We start from the raw sequence: 20,850 nt of genomic DNA on the forward strand, positions 1-20,850 counted from the left end.
GCCATTGTCAGTTTGCCCTACTGAGCCAAAGGTATCGGCATTGGAATTTTGTCGCGTAAACAGAAATAACAATTAAAATTAAAACAATAGTTATTTGCACTCGCCAACATGCCCACGGTGCGGAAATATAGACGCGAAACTGAAACAACTGAAATTTCCTGCTGCCTTAAGTTTATGCTCTTCACTGCCAATGTGCTAATCTGGATGATAGCCGTGCTTGTGCTGGCCGTGGGCATTTGGAGTTGGAGTGAAAAGGACATGTTTCGCAATATTACTAAGTTAAATTTCATAGCGCTCGATCCTGCATTTGTGCTCATCCTACTGGGAGCCATAACATTTCTGATTGGTTTCACGGGTAGCGTGGGCGCTTTGCGAGAAAATACTTGTTTATTGGGGACGGTAAGTATGCAAATGAGATGCTGTTAATTGGGTTGAGCTGAGATTTAATTCAGCATTTCTATTTTTGGCAGTATGCTATTTTTTTGAGCGTTTTGCTATTAGCAGAGATTGGCTTTTGCGCCTTGGCTTTCGTGCTCAAGGACAAGGGCTGGATCAAGGATCAGGCCACCGAGGGGCTACGTGCTTTTATTAAACACTATCGCGAAGATCCCGACCAGCAGAATCTCATAGATTGGATACAGGAAGATTGGCTTCAATGCTGTGGCATTGATGGGCCCAAAGATTGGGATAACAATAATTACTTTAATTGCTCATCTGTCGAGAAGGGCAGCCGAGAGGCCTGTGGCGTGCCGTTTTCATGTTGCCGACGACATCCGCAGGAGCTGATCAAGAATAAACAGTGCGGCTATGATGTTAGAAAGGAAGATCACGTAAGTTGTTGCCAGTAGGTTGCTAATATATGAAGCTTTAATGTGCAATTTTGACAAATTTATACGGATGCAGCCTGTGGATAGAAATATACATGAGCGTGGTTGTTTGCGCGCTGGCGAGGATTGGCTGGAGGCGCATTTAATAAGTGTGGCGGGCACATGTATATCCATGCTTATCATGCAGGTGCTGTCAATGAATTCAATTGGACCACGTTGCCAATTGGTTTTATAGTCTTGCATTTGTTCCATTGAGCTATTTCTTAGTTTTTAGATTTTTTAAATTTCTTCATCATTTATTTATTTTGTGCCTACGTTTTATTTTTTGTAGAACAACGAATTGTCTAAAATTTACGAAAAAGGTTGCGTACAGTCCGGCGAAGAGTGGATTGAACATAATTTAATTATAATTTCAACGGCCGTTATTGGTGTTATGTTTTTCCAGGTTTGATTTCGATTCATATTTGTTTCAATTATTCAATTCATTACAAAGAATGTATGTTAAAACTTCCCCTTCACTCTTACAGATACTTGGCATTTGTTTTGCTCAGAACTTACGCGCTGACATATATGCACAAAAATCTAAATGGCACTGACAAATAGCGCATGCTGCCCCCACAGCACTCTAGAGGAAGGGTTACAGCAATAATTTAAAAAAAAAAGATACGAAAACTTTACCAGACCCAACTGCTACTCTATATCTACGCTTCGGTAAGTTAACTATAACATAAATACCCAATCTATGCAAATACAAACGTACATATACACCTAGTCCACATGTATGTATGTGGGCATGTCTACTAAATACGAACGCATTCCGTCTTTATTAAGATGAACTAATTGACTAGGTTGCCAAATTTTTCGCCGTCTTATGTAGATTATTTATTACGCGCAAAAACTTTATGAAAGCAATTTTAATACGTGGAAAAGAGTGAAGCAACAAAACATTAACTTGAAATGCAGCTGTGATATATTTTTAAAACAAAGTAGAGAACAAATATGAAGCAAAACTAAAAAAAAAAACTATGAAATGCATAACTCTTCCACGAAACAACAGCAACAACAAACAAACAAACTCAGCACAAAAACATATGTACTTAATTCAATTTATTTTTATAACTAAAAGACTTGCTATATACATACATATTTATTTTTTGTGTGGGGGCACAAATGATAAAATGAGCTGCTTAGCAAAATGTAAACAGTCGAACAAAATATTTTGTACGAGCTTAAAAATCGCGTTAATTAAAAAGCTTATTTAATATTGTCGCCAGTTGACAAACAATAATAAATATAAACAAGCTATACACAAACTAGTATACCCTTTTACCCTTTGGGTAGAGGGTTTTAAAAAGCAATCTATTTTTGCAAACCTATGCGTGACACTTCTACAAATTAAACAAACGCGTGCGGTACTTTAGTCGAGCAACAATAAAAAAAAAAACAAAAAGAACGTCTATTTAAGCTAACAAAAAAAGCAACAAGAAAAAACCAGTTTGAAATAACAATTAAACATTGTCTGAAGTTTTAATTCAATGTATCTAGTTTAAGATTGTTTTGTTCATTATAATTTTCAAGACTGGCAATTGTCATTTAATAACTTAAGCAAATTACAAATAACAAATTCCAAAATTGTGTTCTGAAAATGTCTCAAATGTATTTTTTATGCACTATGTAGTCCAACTCCTAACCCGTCCAGTTAAGCATACATTTCTCAAATTCTTGTCATAACACACAGAGTCTGATTTTAACCAAGTCGTTATATAGTCCAGAGTTTTATTTCATAACTTTAGTCCACGTTTGTAACGCATAGCAGAAGGTTTACGCATTGAGTCAATATAGGGATGTCGTCTCTTGTGTCTCGCTTCTAACTCAAATACCGACTGTTAAGTAGAGCGACATACTACATCGACTTGTAGACAGTCTTGCGTGTTACTTACCGTCGAAAAACACGTATTATATACCCTAAAGAAATCTCAAAACGTTGTGTTTAAAATGTTGATTTGAAATATCCCCGTTTCTATAATATTTTGTATTTTTTTGTATCTATTTTTGTAATTAGTTCACAACAAAAACTAATATCGTTTATTAAAGTTCATCTTTTGTGTGATTTAATGTTTTGATTCTTCCGTTTAAAACGAAATCTCCATTTGCCAATGAATGAGCTACAAAAAATATTTTCATATAATTGTTAGATATTTTAAATGCAACAATTAATTACATTTAAAGAAGAAGCAACATAACTCAATTTTAAAAGTCAACTAAGAAGAAACGATAACAATTAGATTTTAAAAGTCAACTAAGAAGAAAAGATAACAGTTAGATAGATAATGTTAAAGCGCATTGTAATTAAAATTAAAGATTAGAAAAATACGTTAAAAGCTTGTCAAGATTGCGGTCGGTTAGCATTGTTAACACCGTAGTCAAGTCCCAAAAAAAATTATGTATACAATAAATGCTTCTAATAAAATTGCTTGAAACTATGGTATGTTTTTGTCTTTAATTTTTTTAATGTCTTGGCTTGTGTAAATGGTGTGATTTAAGGAAGTAACCATCAACTCAAGAAACATTGATCGCATTACCTGTATTGCCATCTAATTCGGCAACTGCATCGAGCTGTACAGTGGGCAGTTCTTGATTAGCCACAGATTTGTTAACCTGTTGGTACTCGAGCAGTACTATGGAGTTGTCGCCCAAACGCAGGAGCTCGTTGGGCACATAGAGCGTTATCTGGGGTCCAGCCAGTGGCCAATAGCGACCCAGGTTGAAGCCATTTACATAAGCGACACCTTTTCCCCAGCCAGCGACATTTAGATAGGTATCGCCCAGATCCTGGACCTGAAAGCTGCCCTCATACAGAATGGGGCCAGTAAGCAGAATTTTCTGGGCGGCTATATTCGAAGCCAATTCTTTATTGGAGCGCTGCTTGCGCCACGCCTCTACGCTGGCCTCCTCCAGTGGAAAGGCTGTCGTCGTCCAGTTTTCCAGAGGTAATTGTCCCCCATTATGCAGCTGAACGGTAATATCGCCCAGGACACCCTTTGTATCATTCAGCACATCGTAGTTGATGCGTCCTTGATTCTCCACCAAAAGCTGCAGGGTGTTGCCCCAGCCCTTGCTCAGTGGCAGCGAATAGATGCGATTCTCCCGCGACAAGATGCCCACGAATTGCTGATCGATGAACACCTGAGCGCGATCACGCAGCTCATTGAGCGTGAGTAGCGTCGGATCCAGATCAATGCTAGGCAGCTGCGTCTCGTAGAGCAATAGTCCCGAATACTGATCCATTTGTTCAAATGTTTGCGGTTTCTCGGACTGCACAGGCGTGCCTTTGGACAAGGTTGCGCGCCCCTCGATCGAAAGCAACTCCATGGAGGGCTTTAACTGCACCTTTCCATACGACAAACGCTTTGCTGGCATTAGCGTAATGTCAGGTAACTCCAAGACCTCTCCAATAACGTCACGGACTAGCTGGTATTTGGGCGTAACGCCGCCCGCTTCGTCCATCACTGCATCATAGTCGTACGAAGTTATGTCGGCGGCATAGCCAACACCACCGTCTAGATCGTAATTGGCGCCGGCAGTGAAACCAAAATTGGTGCCGCCAAAGAACATGTACAGATTCACGCTGGCGTTATAGCTGAGGATGGTTCTGCGATGTGAAGAGAAAGATAGATAGAAAGACTAAAGATATCAGAAATAATTTCCACACAAATATCGACTTACCTTAAGGCATCAGCCACTTCCTTACCATCGCGACGCTGATTCATTTCCTGCCAGTGGGTTAGCCAGCCAGGATAAAATTCAGAATTCACCAGCGGTCCAGTCGGTTGCACGCCGCGCAGCATTTTCCAAATATTCTCAATCTCGTTAACTATATATATGAAGGTTTTACGCTTATTAGCGAACCTATTCACAAGCAATACTGATCCGAAACTCACTGCGATCAATGCCAAAGTCTGTGGTGGCAAACACATTCTCAATCTTGCCACAATGCATCAGTTCATTGGGTATATCGACGGTGAAAAGTAGCGCCTTTTGTTGCACATACTTCTCGGTCTCATCGCGCAACCAGTTCAGGTAGTCGTGATCGCAGGCATAATACACTCCATATTCATTCTCTATTTGGACCATAATGATGGGACCACCATTGCCATACAACAAATGTTGTAGACGCGGCATCAGTTCCGCATACCATTTACCCACCTCGGCAATATAGTTGGCATCGTTGGTTCGAACTTTGATGTCGGGATATTTGGTAAAGAGCCAATGCGGAAGTCCACCCTAGATGATTGATTACTTAAAGATCTGTTTTTGTGTGAACTAACACAATTGAAACGTACATTATCTCGTTCGGCACATATGTATGGACCCGGACGGAGCACTACGTAGAAACCTTCCTCTTTAGCCAGCTCTAGAAATTTGACAACATCCGCTATGCCTTCCCAATTGTATTCGCCATCGTGTGGATTATGAAGAGACCATTCCACATAGCTGTAAATACATTATCAATGTGTATATTATAAAGAAAATAGGACCTCGAATTCAGCTTAGTTAGTTATAAAGAGTTCTCTTTACTTGAAATAATTAGCTATGGCCTATGATTATATTATTGGTATACTTACTCTTTCCACTAAACAAACATTAAGTGCCATAACAATTATTAATATTTAGTTAAATGGATTATCGAGGCATATGAATATTATAATAAGCATTTCCATAAATTGTGGTCATAAATGCTTTAATGCTATAACGACTATTAATGTAGGGAGGGGGGTTTACAAGAAGCTATGCCAAATGAAAGTATTTATATGAATATATTATGCATGTTTGTATGTGTACATATGTACATACTTGTATATGTATGTAGTATATAAAAAGTGAAAACGCGTTACATACTATACAATTTTTTAGTTTTTTCTTTGAGAGCTTATTTTTTAACATCGTCTGCGGATTTTGTTTTAGTTTACAAAAAAAGGAAATATTTGAACATTTTTTTCGCTAATATAATAATTAGAAAATATATTTTTCGCTAATATATATAGTTATATATATAGTATATAGTTGGCGATATATTGTAAGTTATATCTTAACTTAGGATCATCTCGATTTAATCAGGATAATAATAATTCGAAGAGACTTTAAATTCTAAATAAATTCTCATAAAATTTTTATGAAAACTGCTGTAAACAACAAATTTCCATGTCGAAAAATCTCGTCAATACAAATTGCTAACTAGAGAAAGTTTGTTTCTAAAAATCTACAGATCTAGCCAAATAACGCCTAAGATATCATCCGATTGATCAGAGATCGCCAAGCTGTTGTTCAATTAAGAACAAAACAAAGAAATCCCCATGGAAGAAAACTGGTTAAAGCCGATTTGTTTCAATCAAAAAATTGTTTAAAAAAAATGTTTAAGTAGAATTTTAATTAGTACGAATTTTATGAAAACTTTGTTGAAGTGTTTTATCCCAATTAATAGCATTTTATTGAGTTATAAAAAGAGCTGGTGTACATTTTTAAATAGGTATATCCACACTTACGTATCCAATGCATTAAGACCGGAGGCACGCATTGTCCGCAAGCGACTGCGCCAAGCGTCGGGCAGTGCGCGAAAATAGTGAAAAGATCCGGAAACATATCGAAAGGGCTTACCATCCATTAAAAAGGTGTTTGCCTCATGATCAATGGTGAACGTGTGCTCGTCCTGCATTTAGTTATAAAATATTCCAAATAGAATCAGCATTTATTGTTTAATTTCGACGCACTCACTCCATCGTCTCTGTTTCCAAGACCAACAACTAAGCCAACAGCGACGGCGGCCAACAAAATAATTAGAAACCCGCTCATGGCCAGCGTTAGTTTGCGACTACAGCGACAGCCACAGCCACAGCCGCTCATTGTGTGTTTGCGACCGCAACTTCTGATTCAATGAACTTAAGCTTAAAGCTCGGCTCGCTTTTAAAAAAAAAACACTCTCCAGCACACACGACCTCACAGCAACGGCGTCCAATTCACAATGTCAAGTGCCATTCATTTGGGACTGGCACTTTGGTCTCTGCCTGGGCGTCGATTCCTTTATATACTCGTATATTAAATACATTAGTACTCGTACGTATGATAAGCGAGTTGTTGAGCGCTGGTGGAGTGCCTGATAGTGTGAGGGATCGGCAAGCTATAACTGTAATTGTTGTTAAACAAATATGCCCCAGCGAAGCCTTATCACTACCCTCCACTATATATAATTCAATTACTATTACGTACATAAATGTATTCAAATCATATCGCTGCCATTTATTAGTTAAGCACTACTCAAGCAGTGCTAATACAGTATTATTTGCTTAGTCGCACCGATAATTATAATAACAATAATAAATAATAACAATAAAAATATAAATATAAAAATAATAAAATTACGTTTGGTGCATCCTATTTAAAAGCCTTTGTACTTAAGCGCCTCATATCGCTTACTATCTGTGGCGATTGTGAAGAGCGCCATCTTTTGCTGATCAAGCTTAACTAATTTGAATAAGTAGTTCGATATATATTATGTACCAATCTATCTCCAGGAGTCTAGCTTGCTTCAACAACAGCTACCGCGAAGCTTAAATAAAGTACTTATTGTTTTATGTAAAGCACATCCGCATTATTCAGTAGGGAACATCCGAACTTCCCACATATAAAAGTTAGCTGCGCCATCTATGAAATGTTTTTACACTCCCCCCCCCCCCTCTCCCACTATAAGCGAATTTACAGTTATGATTTTTGATTTCTTCCTTCCTTTTACATTCTTACAGCGAGCATTGTGCTTGCAGCTGCAACGCAAGGCTTAGTTTTTCTTCACCTGTTGAACGCGTCGCGTCATTTTTTTGGAGTTGCCGAAAACTTTGCGAAAATTTTTAATTAATAGTTTAAATATTTCAAATATTATTTAAAAGCATATGTACATATTAAGTTGTGTGTGAAGTGTGCAAAATATGTGTTTATTAATGCGATAAATACCGCGCGATTAATGTGCTGCGTACATACATATGTACATACATATCAGTTGAATGCGTCGCGCCATTTTTTTTGGAGTTGCCGAAAACTCTGCGAAAATGTTTAATTAATAGTTAAATATTTGAAATATTATTTAAAAGCATATGTACATATTAAGTTGTGTGTGAACTGTGCAAAATATGTGTTTATTAATGCGAAAATACCGCGCGTCCAATGTGCTGCGCACATAAGTACATACATACCTATGTATGTGTGTGCCTCAATTTTTGTTTTAATTTTTTTAAGTGTTTATAAATGTGATTCAAATAAGTAAAGGTGTTCAATTAGAAAATAATTTTTAATTAAAGTGATCGCAATTAATCTGTATGTGAATGTAAGTACGCAGCGATTTATATTAATGATTTTTCTTTTCTTATATGCATTTATGTATGTATGTACATACATATGTACACGTATAAGTAGGTTTCACTCATAGCGGCAGACAAAATGTCGCCAAAACAACAGATACACAAAAAAAGAAAGAAAAAAACTCAATTTACAGAACTTGCCGAATGTGTATAACAGATTGCTAACTTGCCTACATTTGTGTGTTGAGTTTTTTGCCGCAAAGGACCAAGAGAGCGCAGTTAGATCAATCAGAAAAGCATGAGAGCGTACGAGTTCTCTTAAAAAATGTAAGGTAATGAAGTAAGCATGGCAGAAACAATTATACTAATAATAAATAATAAATAATTGGCAAGTCGAAACAATTCCTTTTATACGGGTTTTGCGCGATTAAAGAAATTACGATTAATAGTTATAGCCATAAATACAAGTACAATATCTGCCAATGCACATATATTTGAAATAGAGTTTTAGAGTTTATTGCTGAAACAACAACTGGTCGCTTTTGAGCTTTTGGGTTTGGCGGACAAATTACAGACTATTTAAATTTCAAAATGTTTGTTTGTTAAAGATTAGTTGAATTTAAAAAATATTTGGGCGGAGCTTCTGATCTTTTGTTCGTTTCATCTCAAATGCTGACGACTGGCAATCCAAATTAAACTTAATTCTCGATTCACCATGAGTTAGGCCACAATATTTTTATTTGATTGATCAGAAATGGCACAATTTAACTCCACAATATTTTTATTTAATTTAATTTGATTTTTTTCACAAATTTGACCATTTAAATCTCAATTTGCCTTCACTTAGGTACTTGGTATGAGAATCGCAGAGGAGGGCGGCCACAATATTTTTTTATTTAATTTAATTTATCAGAAATTTCGCAATTTAATTTTCGATTTGCCTTCACTTAGGTACTTGGTATGAGAATCGCAGAGGAGGGCGGCCGCAATATTTTTTTATTTAATTTAAATTATCCGAAATTTCACTGTGTAAATCTCAGTTTGCCTTCACTTAGGTATTTGCCATGAGAATTGCAGAGGAGGGCGGCCTCAATATTTTTATTTAATTTATCAGAAATTCGAAAATTCAATTAAGCGTCGCAGTTTATTTTGAAGTGCATGGAAAAACTGCAGGAAATCACGTTTTTTAAAATTATAATTTCATATAATTCATTTATATAAGTTGAAGGCCCGCTTGGGAAGATAGGCCCTGCAAGGAACTGTGCTGCTGAGTCATTAGCCTTTGTTTGTTTATCATTCATTCTTCGCTTTATTTCCATAATATATTGTATTTTTACTTATAAAATTGTAAAAGTTACACTGCTTTATGTATATTTATATAAATTACGCATTTGATTAAATTTATATTGTCCCATCTATATATATATATATATTAATGTTATACAATAAGTTAGTTAGTGGATAATGGAGAGAGCACATGTGTCTCCAAGTAATTTCTAGACCATAAATGCCTTTGGTAGTGTTCCTTCATATGGGTAATCCACAATATTACACAAGATACATAATTTTCATAGTTGTAAATACTCTCAAAGAGTTTTGATTAGCAAAAAAAGGTAATTTCTTAGTTAGCTATATAGGTTATTGTAAATGTGATAGCTCTATATAAATACGTAGGTTCTAATGCTAGTTTCCTGGCTTAACTAAAATTTAAATTATTTTGAACTGTAACTTAAAGTGCTTTCTAAAAGTATACTTCGACGCTGAGGTAGACAGCACATAGTTATGGTTGATGATTGGAAGAAACTTAAGAAACGTCTAATGTCTACTACTTGAACTACTTAGTTTTTTGTTTTTGTTTTGATTACATCGTTATAAATAGGGGGTGCTACACAAACTTAGCAGCTAGAGTCCATATAATATCGTTGTTTACTTTTATACAAATACGAGTACAAGTATATCTAATTAGGCGCTGACGCTGCAAAACTTATCAGCCATCAGTGTGAGCACCTTTTCCAATTTAGTGTGACGGTCCTCGGGCTTGGCTGTGGCCCCCGTACTACCCCAAAGAAACTTCACATGGAATTCAGTGCTGCAAGAAGTTGGACTTTAGTTTGTATACCCGATTATATTATTGACTTTACCTACCGAAAGGCATCGCTTAGTAACTCGTCCAGCCGCGAGCTGGCCTCTTCCAAAATGTTCTTCGCATTTTTGCGATATAGCTCCAAATTCTTTAAGAAACCCCGTGACGCATCCAAATGCTGAAAATTAATAGACATGCCAAAATCGTCTGCTTTCGATTCCCAGGGCGCTATACAGGTGGCATATAATGCCGGACGATCCTCTATATTGGCATGATTGATTATGTCCAAGACGGGTCGATCAATGAGCAGAGCGTACAGTAAAACATGCGGAACGATAGTATTGGGTGCTTGAGGATTCGAGCATTCATTCATGCTGATCAGAGTTGGGCGTAGCTTGGCCTCAAAAGTAAAGGCGCTGTCCGTGTACTTCTGGCGTAAAATATGCCAAGCCTGATCCAGTTTTTGGATCTGGAAAATGAAGAAATGAAGAAGAAGAAATCATTTAAATTAAATGTTCACTTCTAGGAACTTATATAAAAAGATTTGTTAATTTGTTGTAAAGTAAAGTAAATGCAGAGCTACTATCAACCGGCTGACAATTTCTTTATATTAGTTGTAGTATCTTAAAAAACAACGAGTTTGAAACTTGGTTTTGCTGGAATCCGCTCCTCTTTTTAATGCTGAGCAGTAACCCTAGTGTATTTGTCTTCGACTTACACTAATTTAAAAGTCCAATGAGCTTTCAAAAAGCTTGAAATATTTTCGTATTCAAAAAATATTTCACAGCTGTAAGTGGTCAGAGATTTTAACGGAGATAGCTACAGAGAACAGTTTCAATAGAATATCGAGAGAGAGATAGGCAGACAGAATGAAGATGACAAAGAATTGAACAAATGTCCCGGACTGGCAATTAAATTTTTCCTTACCGACTTGAAGGTTCTCCTTTCTCCTTTTTAGTAATCTAACTAGTTCTTACTTTGAATTAAGTTTTCCCCCCTGCTTCAAATTTTTTTTTAGTTTATTGAGTTAATGCATTGCTAATAAAATTCCAGTCTTTTTCGAATGAGTATGGTAATGGTTAACACTACCCATACAAATTGATATGTTAAAGCTACTTTCAGAAGCGAAAATAAAGGAATATATGAGAAGAAATAATAATAAAGAGGGTATCGAAATTATTCCTATAATTTCATTTTAAATTAAATTGTTTCTTTCTGATACTAGAAGAAGGAACAATATTAGTGTAATTATCTATCGACAATCTGCCTGACAGCGGCCTAAAATTGAATTTGTATTGCTAAACGAGCTTCAAATTATCCATTTACTTTTTTTTTTTTTAATTTTTCTTCTTCAATAAAATTAGCTTTTTATCCACTAAATAAAATAAAATATTATTTCGCTCACCTGCTGCATACACAGACCCAGCATGATGGCACAAAAACTAAATAGATTTCCGAGCGCAGTTTTCGTTTCGACTGCAATTTGTATCCATTTGCTCAAGAGCTCGGCACGATCGAGATCGGTTTGACAGGTCAGTATGGTCACAGCCACCATTAGCTTGATGCACTGAGTCCGCTCGATCAGATCATCTCCGAATACTTTGCCCAGCGGCAGTGTCAACAGCTCCAGACCCGAGCAATTCAAATAGTGCTCCCTTTCGCCCTCTGCCTCTGGGGGCTCCAGAAAGAGTGCAATATCTATGCGTGTGATGTGTTCCGCGACTAGCTTGGGACCAGTTTCCAGCAACATCATTTTAAAAGTGTTCAAAGCATCGCCGTCCAGGGGTTTGTTCTCAACCGAGGGCAGCAGCAGAGTGCTAAAGTTTTCATAATCGAATCGTGTAGTCTGCGGGATGAATAAAAATATTTCGCATATAGCTTTATTTCCTCTTTTCTATGGAAAAATTGATAATTGATATATTTGTAGTTTATATCGGTAAAAGAGTGTAAGGCCTATTAAGATTCGCAGAATTTACAATGGAATATACAAAAATGTATTCTACATTTTTTTTGATCACAGATTCTGCAATTGAACCTTTGAAATATTTACTGAAAGTATCTTCTAAAGTATTATTGCCGGCAAAATCGAAAAGGGAACCATTTCCAATAATCCCAGAACCATATATCCCAGAATCTTTTCACTCAAATATACGTACAATAAAATATAAGAAGTATAATAGTGAATTAGTGTTATCTATTTATTCTTTAGAGCCTATTCAAAATATATTCTTTAGATGTTATTCCTTTTCTACAAATCTCTAATGTGTATTTGAAAACTACAAGTATATGGAACCGTTTTTCAAGCGGAGCCCATTAAAATGGAGATATATTTTAATGGAATAGCTAACAAACAAATATTATTTAGCATATCTTTTGCAATACTTTTGGGCGATGGATATATCCTATTTTGTTACTGGTTCCACTTACCAACTTAAAGTCATCTAGCTCCATGGTGAAGAGCTGTTCCTCCGTAGCAAGAGCATCAAATTCCGTAAAACTCTTGAGCGTACTGTTTGAAGCGGAGCTTGTCATGAAACGCGGATTTTTGATAATCACTCCACGCTGTATGCTGAACTCACTGCCATCGCCCAGAGCTGAATCCCCCGATCCATTGCCCGAATCCGAGCCACTGGCCTGGTATGCGAGCACAGCACCAGCGCGTTGCAGTTGCTCGGCAATGGCGCCACTTGGCTCCTTGCGTCCCGGCTTCGGAGGCGGGCTGGGCGCCCGCTCCGGCAACTCTGCCTGCGCATCGAGACTGAAATTGCGCGCCAAACTAGAGATTCGCGCCGCAGCCTGTTGGCGCAGTGCCTGCGCCGCCGAGGTAGCTGGGCGTGGCAGCGAGTGGGTGGTGAACTTATTGCAGGGCTCCTGCTGTAGATCACTCGTTGGATTGCAGCGGGCAATGGTCTGGAAGCCATTGCCATGGAGCTTGAGCTGCGCCAGATGCTGCTGCAGCTGCTCGCTGCTGGGCGGCTGCTCCAAATTGCTGAAGCGTCTGCCAACGCCATTGAGTGAAGGCTCCAACTGTTGCTGCTGCTGCTGCTGCTCCTGTTGCTTGTTAATATTGCAGACGACCATCGCCTGGGCGGGCGTCAGGCTCTGGGAACGCTGCTGCTTCTTGCAGGGCAATCGCGGAGGCGGTGGCACATCTCTTCTGATGCGCGGCGGCGAGCTGTGCGGGCTCGGCGTGCCCTGAACCTGAGACTGAGATGGAGATGGAGATTGTGTGGCAGCAGACTGCCCGGCACCTTGTGCCGCGGGGCTCTGGCTTGTTAGGTGACCAAAGCGGAAAACGCCACTCGTGCCCATTGGCGAGCTGAGAGGACTCAAGCCGCGCAGTCCGGCGAGCATTTGTGTGTGTAGGTGGTTGCCAACAATCTTGTGGCCGTAGAAAGACAAGGGATATGTGCGATTGCATGGAAACTGTATGATGGCGCCCGAGGCAGCCGATATGGGCTTGCCAGAGCCCACATAGAAGGTTATCAGATCCGGTACAGCATCGAAAGCATCCTCCTCGAACTGATATTGTACGCGCTCGTAAACTGTCTCCGGCTGCAGGATGATCTGTAAGCAAAAACAGGCAACTATTGTTAGTTATACTTATTTAGACTAGGTACTTAAATAGACTGTTTATCAGTATCTAATTTTTCTATAAAGTAAACGCAGTTACTAGGCGACTTCAAAAAAGTTGGAGGTTATCAATTCGTCGGTTTTTAATGTTTGTTACCACAGAAACGTGGTCCCATTTCAATTTGGTCCAGTTCTGACAATGGCATCCATGAGAAAACCGTATAACCGTATATAACTCAATACCACGCCAACCGATTTCGATGATTCCTTTTTTATTGGAAAGGAGGTTCTTCAAGAGTAGTTCGAGGAGAGATTGGTTAGGTTCTGCTCTTGAGATGTTCTCAATTCAACTGTTTTTTTTCTAATAATTGTACCCTCAAAACTTTCAACTGGGTGAACCGATTTTGATGATTCTTTTTGTATTTGAAAGCTGAAGTTTCCCGTGTGGTCCCATTTCAATTTGGAATTTTTTTTTTCTAACAATGAGATCCATAACAGAACTACCTTAAACATACCCTATTTAAAAAGGAAGACGTTCTCAATTCGACTGTATTTTTTTTTATTTATTGTACCCTCAGAACTTTCGACTGAGTGAACCGATTTTGATGATTCTTTTTGTATTTGAAATATTGTGTTTCACGAATGGTCCCATTTTAATTTAGTCCAGTTCTGACAATGACATCCATGACAGAACTTCCTAACACATACCTCATTTAGTGGAAATAGCTGAAAATTCTATTCCCGGACAGTATACTGTTATTTCAGAACCCTGAGTGAGACATTATGTTTCTTTCAATGCAAAAAAAAAAAAAGCATTCACTGTATAAGGTCCGAAATCGGTGTTTTTTGTTAAAATTACACTTTTAAACTCACCTTGTTGAGCACAAAGTGCAGCACAGCGTTCTTGCTGCGACAGGTGAGCACATAGTTGTCCGGTTGTGAGGCACAATCCCGGACCAGGAAGTCACCGTCCCGCTGCACAATCTCCTCGGCGCGCTGTCGTGGCAGCGCTCCATGGTACCAGGCATGCGAGCGCAACTCACGGGTGTCCAGGCTGAGCTCCCATTCGAGCGCCTTCTTCAGAGCAATCGCCTCCTGTTGCTCATTGGGATTCGGGGAGACGGCCAGTGGGGTGGGCGTGGAGGCAGCGCTGTTGTTGTTGCTGCAACTACTGCCGCCGATGCTGCCGTTGTCCATGTCGAGGCTGGTCGTGTAACGCCGACGCGGACTATTGCACTGTGAACGGGCGGCTCTCAGTTCCTCATACCTGCAATACGAGTGTTGAGAGAATGTCCCTTATTTTGGGTAATTTTTGTTGTAAACTGTGGGTGGTGGTCCACCCCCAAGTGTTACACATGTACATATAGTCGGGGGAATTTGGGGAAATTTTTCTCTGGTGTACAACTTTTGTCTGAAGTTCAAGTGCAAAAAATGCAATTGTTGAAAAGTTTTCTTTGCGCAATGTTTCCCAACTTCTTCAACACTGAATAACTTATAGTTAAGACACCACTAGATCGGTTTAGTAGTTCTACACTCACCTGCTACGCCCATTTTATAATGCCACGCAAAATGTTTGCGACACACCCCGAAATGAAAGCACCTCGAACTTTATTTCTTAGTTATGTATTTGTTTATGCAAATGGTAGCTTTTCTATATTCGTGTAGCCATCAATTTAGATTTTTAATCACAGGCCCAGCCCAAAAACTCTTTTCACACTCTATTTCGGCGTCCTTGCTTGGCGTTATCCTTTGCGCTTTGCTTAGACAACCGCACTCTCTGCTATCCAAGTTCGCTCTGCGGCAACGGCCGCTACTATCAAAGGCGTCAAGCTGTCAAAGCTCCAGCCTCCCCTAACACAAGTCGAAATATCCTTGTAAGGGGTTGCTTGCGCCCGTTTGCCGCCTTCCTTTTTCAATGAAGGACATTTTCGTGTGGAGGCAACGCATGCGCCTTGCTTTTGTTATTGAAATTTATGTGCGAGTGAGTGCCCTGAGAAGTGGTTGTTACTATACTCCTAATTGTGCCACGCAGGATATTTATGGTCAGGCATGCGGGCCAACTAATCACCGATATGGCTGAGTTGTATTTGAAACCATTTGGTAGCACTTTTATTTCTAATCTGATTTCGAATCCTGATACATCAACATAACATGTCAATAGTGTTTGATTTATATCCATTAGGGTTGGACTTTTTTAAAAGACCAAACAAAAAAGTATGTTTAATTAAAAGAAAATGTTTGCAGTTCCTAAATTAAGGCCACCAGCTCAATCTTAAAATTAAATTGAAATGGAATATATATCTGTCTTTCATTTTACTTTTTTCAACACATTATATTAATTTTAAATTATTGTTCATATTTAAAAAACAACCTGTTGTAAACAAATTTCGAATGCGTATTAAAACAAGTCAAGGGGAGTTGATTTGTAGAGTTAAAAAAAAAGAAAACTGAATATCTTAAAATTACGTTCTAATTGGAAATATATTTGTCTTTAATTATACTTTTTCCAACGCCTAATATATGTATATTCGAAATTATTGTTCATATTTAAAAAACAGTCTATAGTAGAGTATTTTTTTTTAAACTTTATCTTGTAAATCAAATGTTAGTTATTGTTTTATTGGAAATTGATTAAATTTGGTGGCTTAAATTAAGTAATTAGCTTTTTTTTAGCAATGTTTATTGCCCATTCTTTTATTTTATGTCTGCCATACTTAGGAACATACAAGAAGGTTATTTGCTTTAAGATGTGTACCTGAAAAAGTCTTATTTCTACTCGTATAAAAGATATTCAGAATCGAAACGTTATACGTCTAAATATTTGATTAAATTAACGGATTATACTGAGAGGAAGATCTGATCCTAATCCCGTCTTAATCCATTCAGTTTCTCCTAATCTGTTGGAATCCACCAAACCCTTTTACGTTTGGTATTTCCAGTAATTATATTAATTGATTTTTTTTTTGCTTATCCATTTCTGCCTATTTTTGGGATCTCAGTTGGGAGCTCTAGCTCTTCGCAGTGTATTATTTCTGCATTATATATACATATATCTAGCTACTTGATGTGATATGCCTCAGTCTTCTCTACCTAATACGAATACCCGAAACTTAATCATTTCACCAGACAAGCGTATAAACATTTTATCTAACTTCCACTAGCAATATTATTTTTGCTTTAATGCTTTCATAGCATTCCATAATTTTGCTTAAAGTAGGCTTAATTATGGCATTACAGAGTTGGGAACTGCTTAAGTCTATGAATCTGATAAATCTATTGTTCAAAAGTTTCAATTTGAATTTCGACAATATTAAATGGCCAAGGAAAACTGGGCATGAAAAAACTCTTTAATAGAACTATATTTAATCTATAACTAGCAATATTAAAGCAAAATTTTTCACTAGTTGGTCAAATAAATAAAAATAACAGCTTAATCTTTATTGCCTTATCAGTTATGGTATGTTACCTGTGCCGTGCACTTCTATCACAACAGGTTGAGCGACAGAGAGAGAGAAAGCATCTATTTAAGAGTATTTCTAAGCAACGTAATTCTCTTAAACGTATCTACATATTTAATCAAAAAATTGTGCTTTTTCTCTTCATAAACAATTAATACGCTTGTAAATATCAGATTATCTTAAGTTTTCTTAGAAATAATGGAATATTTCAACTATGTGGATGAAGCAATTTAAAAAAGTGAATCCCTCTCTATTCCACCACTTAATTAGAGATATATAAGTAGATCTAAATAAGTGATAGTATTCTATTTATTCCACCCACGTTATCGTAGCTTCAATTTAATTATAATTTCGCATTGTTTATATTTCAATTCAATCGCCACCTAATCCCCAAGTATGTCATTGTTTATAATACTTACATCAGAGTATTCTCATCGAATGTCAAGCGTTTCAAAACTTTTCCGCTTTTTGTGGTAATTATTGAACTGCTATCTCCGTTCTCGACCATATCTTCCTGTGTCTCTCGATAAACCGTCACCGGCGGACACGAGTTCTTGCGACCGGGCGCAACGCGTGATGCGCTATTGACTAATTGGAGATAATATCAAATAGAATTAGCAGAGTCTTTCATAATTGCCGGCAATTGTTGATTTTCGAACAGTTACCCTCCAAATTCATGGACTGTCGACGCTTGGCCTGAACGCCCAGCAGGCTGTTCAGCATGCGCGTTCGGTGTGTGGCGCTTCGTATGCCACGCCTCTTCAGATCCTTATCGGTAAAGTCGACAATATCGTCGACGGTGTTGTACATTTGCAAATTGGCTGTTTAACGATAAACGAACAAAACACAACACAATACGTGAGTTAATGCAGGTCTAGAATCGCTGACGCAGCTGCCAACTGACCGACTCTGACTGACTACCGACCTTCGTATTGCTGCAATTCGAGCAGATCCAACCACTCCCCGATCCCCAATTTGGGATTGTGCACCATGACAGTGGCATGTTCGCGTCTTCTCGCGGCATTGGGGTAGCGAAAGTTCCACACGATGCCTGCAAAGGATATGGATTGTGGAGTAATAGCTATTCTGTGCTTTTCAAATAAAAACTTCAGATTGTACAATTTAACAGATGTATGTAGTATTGCTTTAATAATTAGGCGTCTGCCCAAGTCTCTTCTTTTTCAAACGTATGCGCAGGAGTTTAAAACTTTTAGTGCTTTGATTTAATTTTGGCATTCTTTCTTTGTTTTAAGTCCGGAATGAGCCAATTAAATAGGAAGGCAAACTATTATTTAAAACTATTTCTATTCTATTTCTATTATTCCAAACTTTTACATAATTTTAAGTTATTTCAAGTATTAAAAGCTCGACTTCTTACTTTCTTTTGGACAATACGAAAATTTAGGAATGGAAATTGATTTTTTAACAAAATTGACATATTATTCTATATTCTATTTTATAATTTGTTCAATATTATTTAATTTGTTAATTACATTCAATTATTACTTTCTGGTCAGTCATAACAAAGCAATCAACGATTCAAAGCGCCTGCTTTCTAATTTTCTAAAGCAGAGCTTGAAAATATACTATTATATATATTTTTAATATATTAAAAATATTAAAAATTAAGTTATTTATTTGGTTATTTAATTCGTAGATAGCCTTTTTGAATGTTTTCGCCTAGCGTTTGTGTATTGAAGAATACCATAAAGTCTTTTATAATTTAAATGTATTATGTAAATGTATCTTCATATGGTTTCTTTTTTTTGTAAGTTTAATTTTGGCCATAACTTTTAAAAGTCTGTCATTATTTTCTTGCTCTTATAGCTCATTTATATTTGAGCTAAAATGGAAATTAAATTCCTTTTCCATACGTATTAAAAATAGATGAAGTTTTTTATTGAAAATGTTAAATGCATAAAATTTCTCTGCAAGTCTCAACTCGATCAAGTTAGTGGAACATTTTAGAATTTGCGAAAGTCAACAAATTGAGACAGAAATTCCATTCAAAGAAATTGGAAATCGTTTTGTGTTTTATTAGTTTGTTATTTCTAGTATGCGAATTTTATTTTATAATATTTGATATTATTTTCTGTAGTCCAAAATAATATAAAATGGCTTGGCATTCTTTTATTAATACAGCTTAAAAATTATTACTCCATTGCTATCAACAGGTACTTTAAAATGTTTGTTGAGTGTCTAAAGAAAAAGAGTTATTGGAACAACAGCTTTAATTTTGGTAATAACAAAATAACACACATTAAATATTATATACATTTTATAAATGTCATATTAATAAGTATTATTCATCCATCTATTGTTTAAAGGCAGTTTATCGAAGCTGCGTTTTAATAACACTTTCCGAGAATTTTCACAATATTATATGCATATGCATATGTATGTGGAATTTATTTAGCTTATATATAACATATGAATTGTTTTTTTTTTTCGTTAAACAATTGCCACCCTCACGGGTTGGGAGCATTTTTTAAGCATTTATTTCACTCACTGCTGCGGCGATGCGCCATGTTGCGACCATCGAATTGTCGCGTTTGCACGTTGCCCATGCTGGTAATTTAATTATTTACACTTTAGACGATGCACTCAGAATAATGTTTGCCCAACAATTAGGTTGTCGCCGCATTGCCGTCGAACCGCTCGCTTTGCTTAACGCCAACACACTGAGCCCAAATGGTCAGAATAGTCGTACGCTGAGGAGCGAGTCGCTATAATAATAATCAGAGTTTCAATTTAAATTTCAATGTCGTGCACACACAATTTGCGAGCACTGTCTGCTAAATTGTCGCTCTCCCTCTCTCTCTCTCTGTATATTTGTGTTCATTGCTTGACCAGCTGACGCTCCAACGGCTCATCGTATCGTCTTTAATCGTTCTAGATTAGACAGTTTTAGAGCTCGCCGCTGCCACCTCCTTCCCTGCCATTACCCCGCATGCTTCATTGCTGGCCATATCTTTATCGAATTGTGCTGATCGCAGCGGTATTCCCTTAATTAATTTTTTGTTCATGTGTGGAATATGCGAATGCGTTCTTTTCGAGCGCTTTTTGATGAAACAGTAAACATGAATTATGTACTTAGGATTATGCATGAACATCAAAAAGGAAACTGAAGTTAATTATACCCAATGCAAGTTTAAAGGGTATTATAAATATATCAGATGTCACAATAAACTTGAGTGTAAGTTTTGAAAATAAACTGCGACTTCTTTTTGGATAACTTTGTTAAATCTTTAAAATTAAAAGATAAAATTCTCAGGAAGTTGTGAAACGATGTTATTATTGAAAAAGCAAATAAATAATTTAAAAAAAAAACAACTATAAAGATTAGTCTTAAGGAGTTTATAATAAAACATAAAAACATCAGATAAAATTTACTGCAAATATGCATGTATTATACAAAAAAATTCTAAAACAAAATAAATATCTCTTTCGAGAAATTTATGATTAACAAATCTGTGGCTATACATATCCATAGGATTGGAAATCTTTTAATGCAGAGTACAGAAACATTAAGAATCTATGGAATGGTTTAGTATTTTGGCATT

General features: G+C 37.1%; 3 protein-coding genes across 6 annotated transcripts; 1 reads left to right on the plus strand and 2 right to left on the minus strand.

Moving 5' to 3' along the window:
- Positions 1 to 7: 7 nt before the first annotated feature.
- On the plus strand, positions 8 to 2,951 carry LOC115626425 (tetraspanin-17). Of its 3 annotated transcripts, XM_030521796.1 has the most exons (5): positions 8 to 399; positions 471 to 830; positions 904 to 1,014; positions 1,159 to 1,272; positions 1,355 to 2,951. In XM_030521796.1, exons 1-5 carry the CDS (start codon positions 109 to 111, stop codon positions 1,421 to 1,423), a joined length of 945 nt encoding a protein of 314 aa, XP_030377656.1. In that variant the 5' UTR covers positions 8 to 108; the 3' UTR covers positions 1,424 to 2,951. The 3 variants fall into 3 exon arrangements, with proteins under 3 accessions (XP_030377656.1, XP_030377657.1, XP_030377655.1); XM_030521797.1 differs by lacking the exon at positions 1,159 to 1,272 and having other exon boundaries at positions 10 to 399; XM_030521795.1 differs by lacking the exon at positions 904 to 1,014 and having other exon boundaries at positions 13 to 399.
- LOC115626424 (beta-galactosidase) lies at positions 2,869 to 6,826 on the minus strand. 2 transcript variants are annotated; one of them, XM_030521792.1, is made up of 7 exons: positions 6,600 to 6,826; positions 6,371 to 6,534; positions 5,171 to 5,321; positions 4,769 to 5,111; positions 4,554 to 4,701; positions 3,410 to 4,479; positions 2,869 to 2,992 (listed from the first exon to the last, which is right to left on the minus strand). In XM_030521792.1, the coding sequence occupies exons 1-7, from the start codon at positions 6,726 to 6,728 to the stop codon at positions 2,916 to 2,918; spliced, it is 2,082 nt and encodes a 693-aa protein (XP_030377652.1). In that variant the 5' UTR covers positions 6,729 to 6,826; the 3' UTR covers positions 2,869 to 2,915. The 2 variants fall into 2 exon arrangements, with proteins under 2 accessions (XP_030377652.1, XP_030377653.1); XM_030521793.1 differs by lacking the exon at positions 2,869 to 2,992 and having other exon boundaries at positions 3,293 to 4,479.
- Positions 6,827 to 9,931: 3,105 nt separating this feature from the next.
- Positions 9,932 to 19,854, minus strand: LOC115626444 (breast cancer anti-estrogen resistance protein 3 homolog). The gene is made up of 10 exons (XM_030521817.1): positions 19,797 to 19,854; positions 18,213 to 18,338; positions 17,953 to 18,108; positions 17,707 to 17,875; positions 14,703 to 15,096; positions 13,263 to 13,823; positions 12,684 to 13,187; positions 11,662 to 12,102; positions 10,319 to 10,725; positions 9,932 to 10,262 (listed from the first exon to the last, which is right to left on the minus strand). The coding sequence occupies exons 1-10, from the start codon at positions 19,852 to 19,854 to the stop codon at positions 10,136 to 10,138; spliced, it is 2,943 nt and encodes a 980-aa protein (XP_030377677.1). The 3' UTR covers positions 9,932 to 10,135.
- Between the last annotated feature and the right edge of the window lie 996 nt (positions 19,855 to 20,850).

The sequence above is a fragment of the Scaptodrosophila lebanonensis genome, unplaced genomic scaffold (assembly GCF_003285725.1).
Source record: "Scaptodrosophila lebanonensis strain 11010-0011.00,11010-0021.00 unplaced genomic scaffold, SlebRS2 tig00000085-arrow-pilon, whole genome shotgun sequence".
NCBI classification, from domain to species: domain Eukaryota; kingdom Metazoa; phylum Arthropoda; class Insecta; order Diptera; family Drosophilidae; genus Scaptodrosophila; species Scaptodrosophila lebanonensis.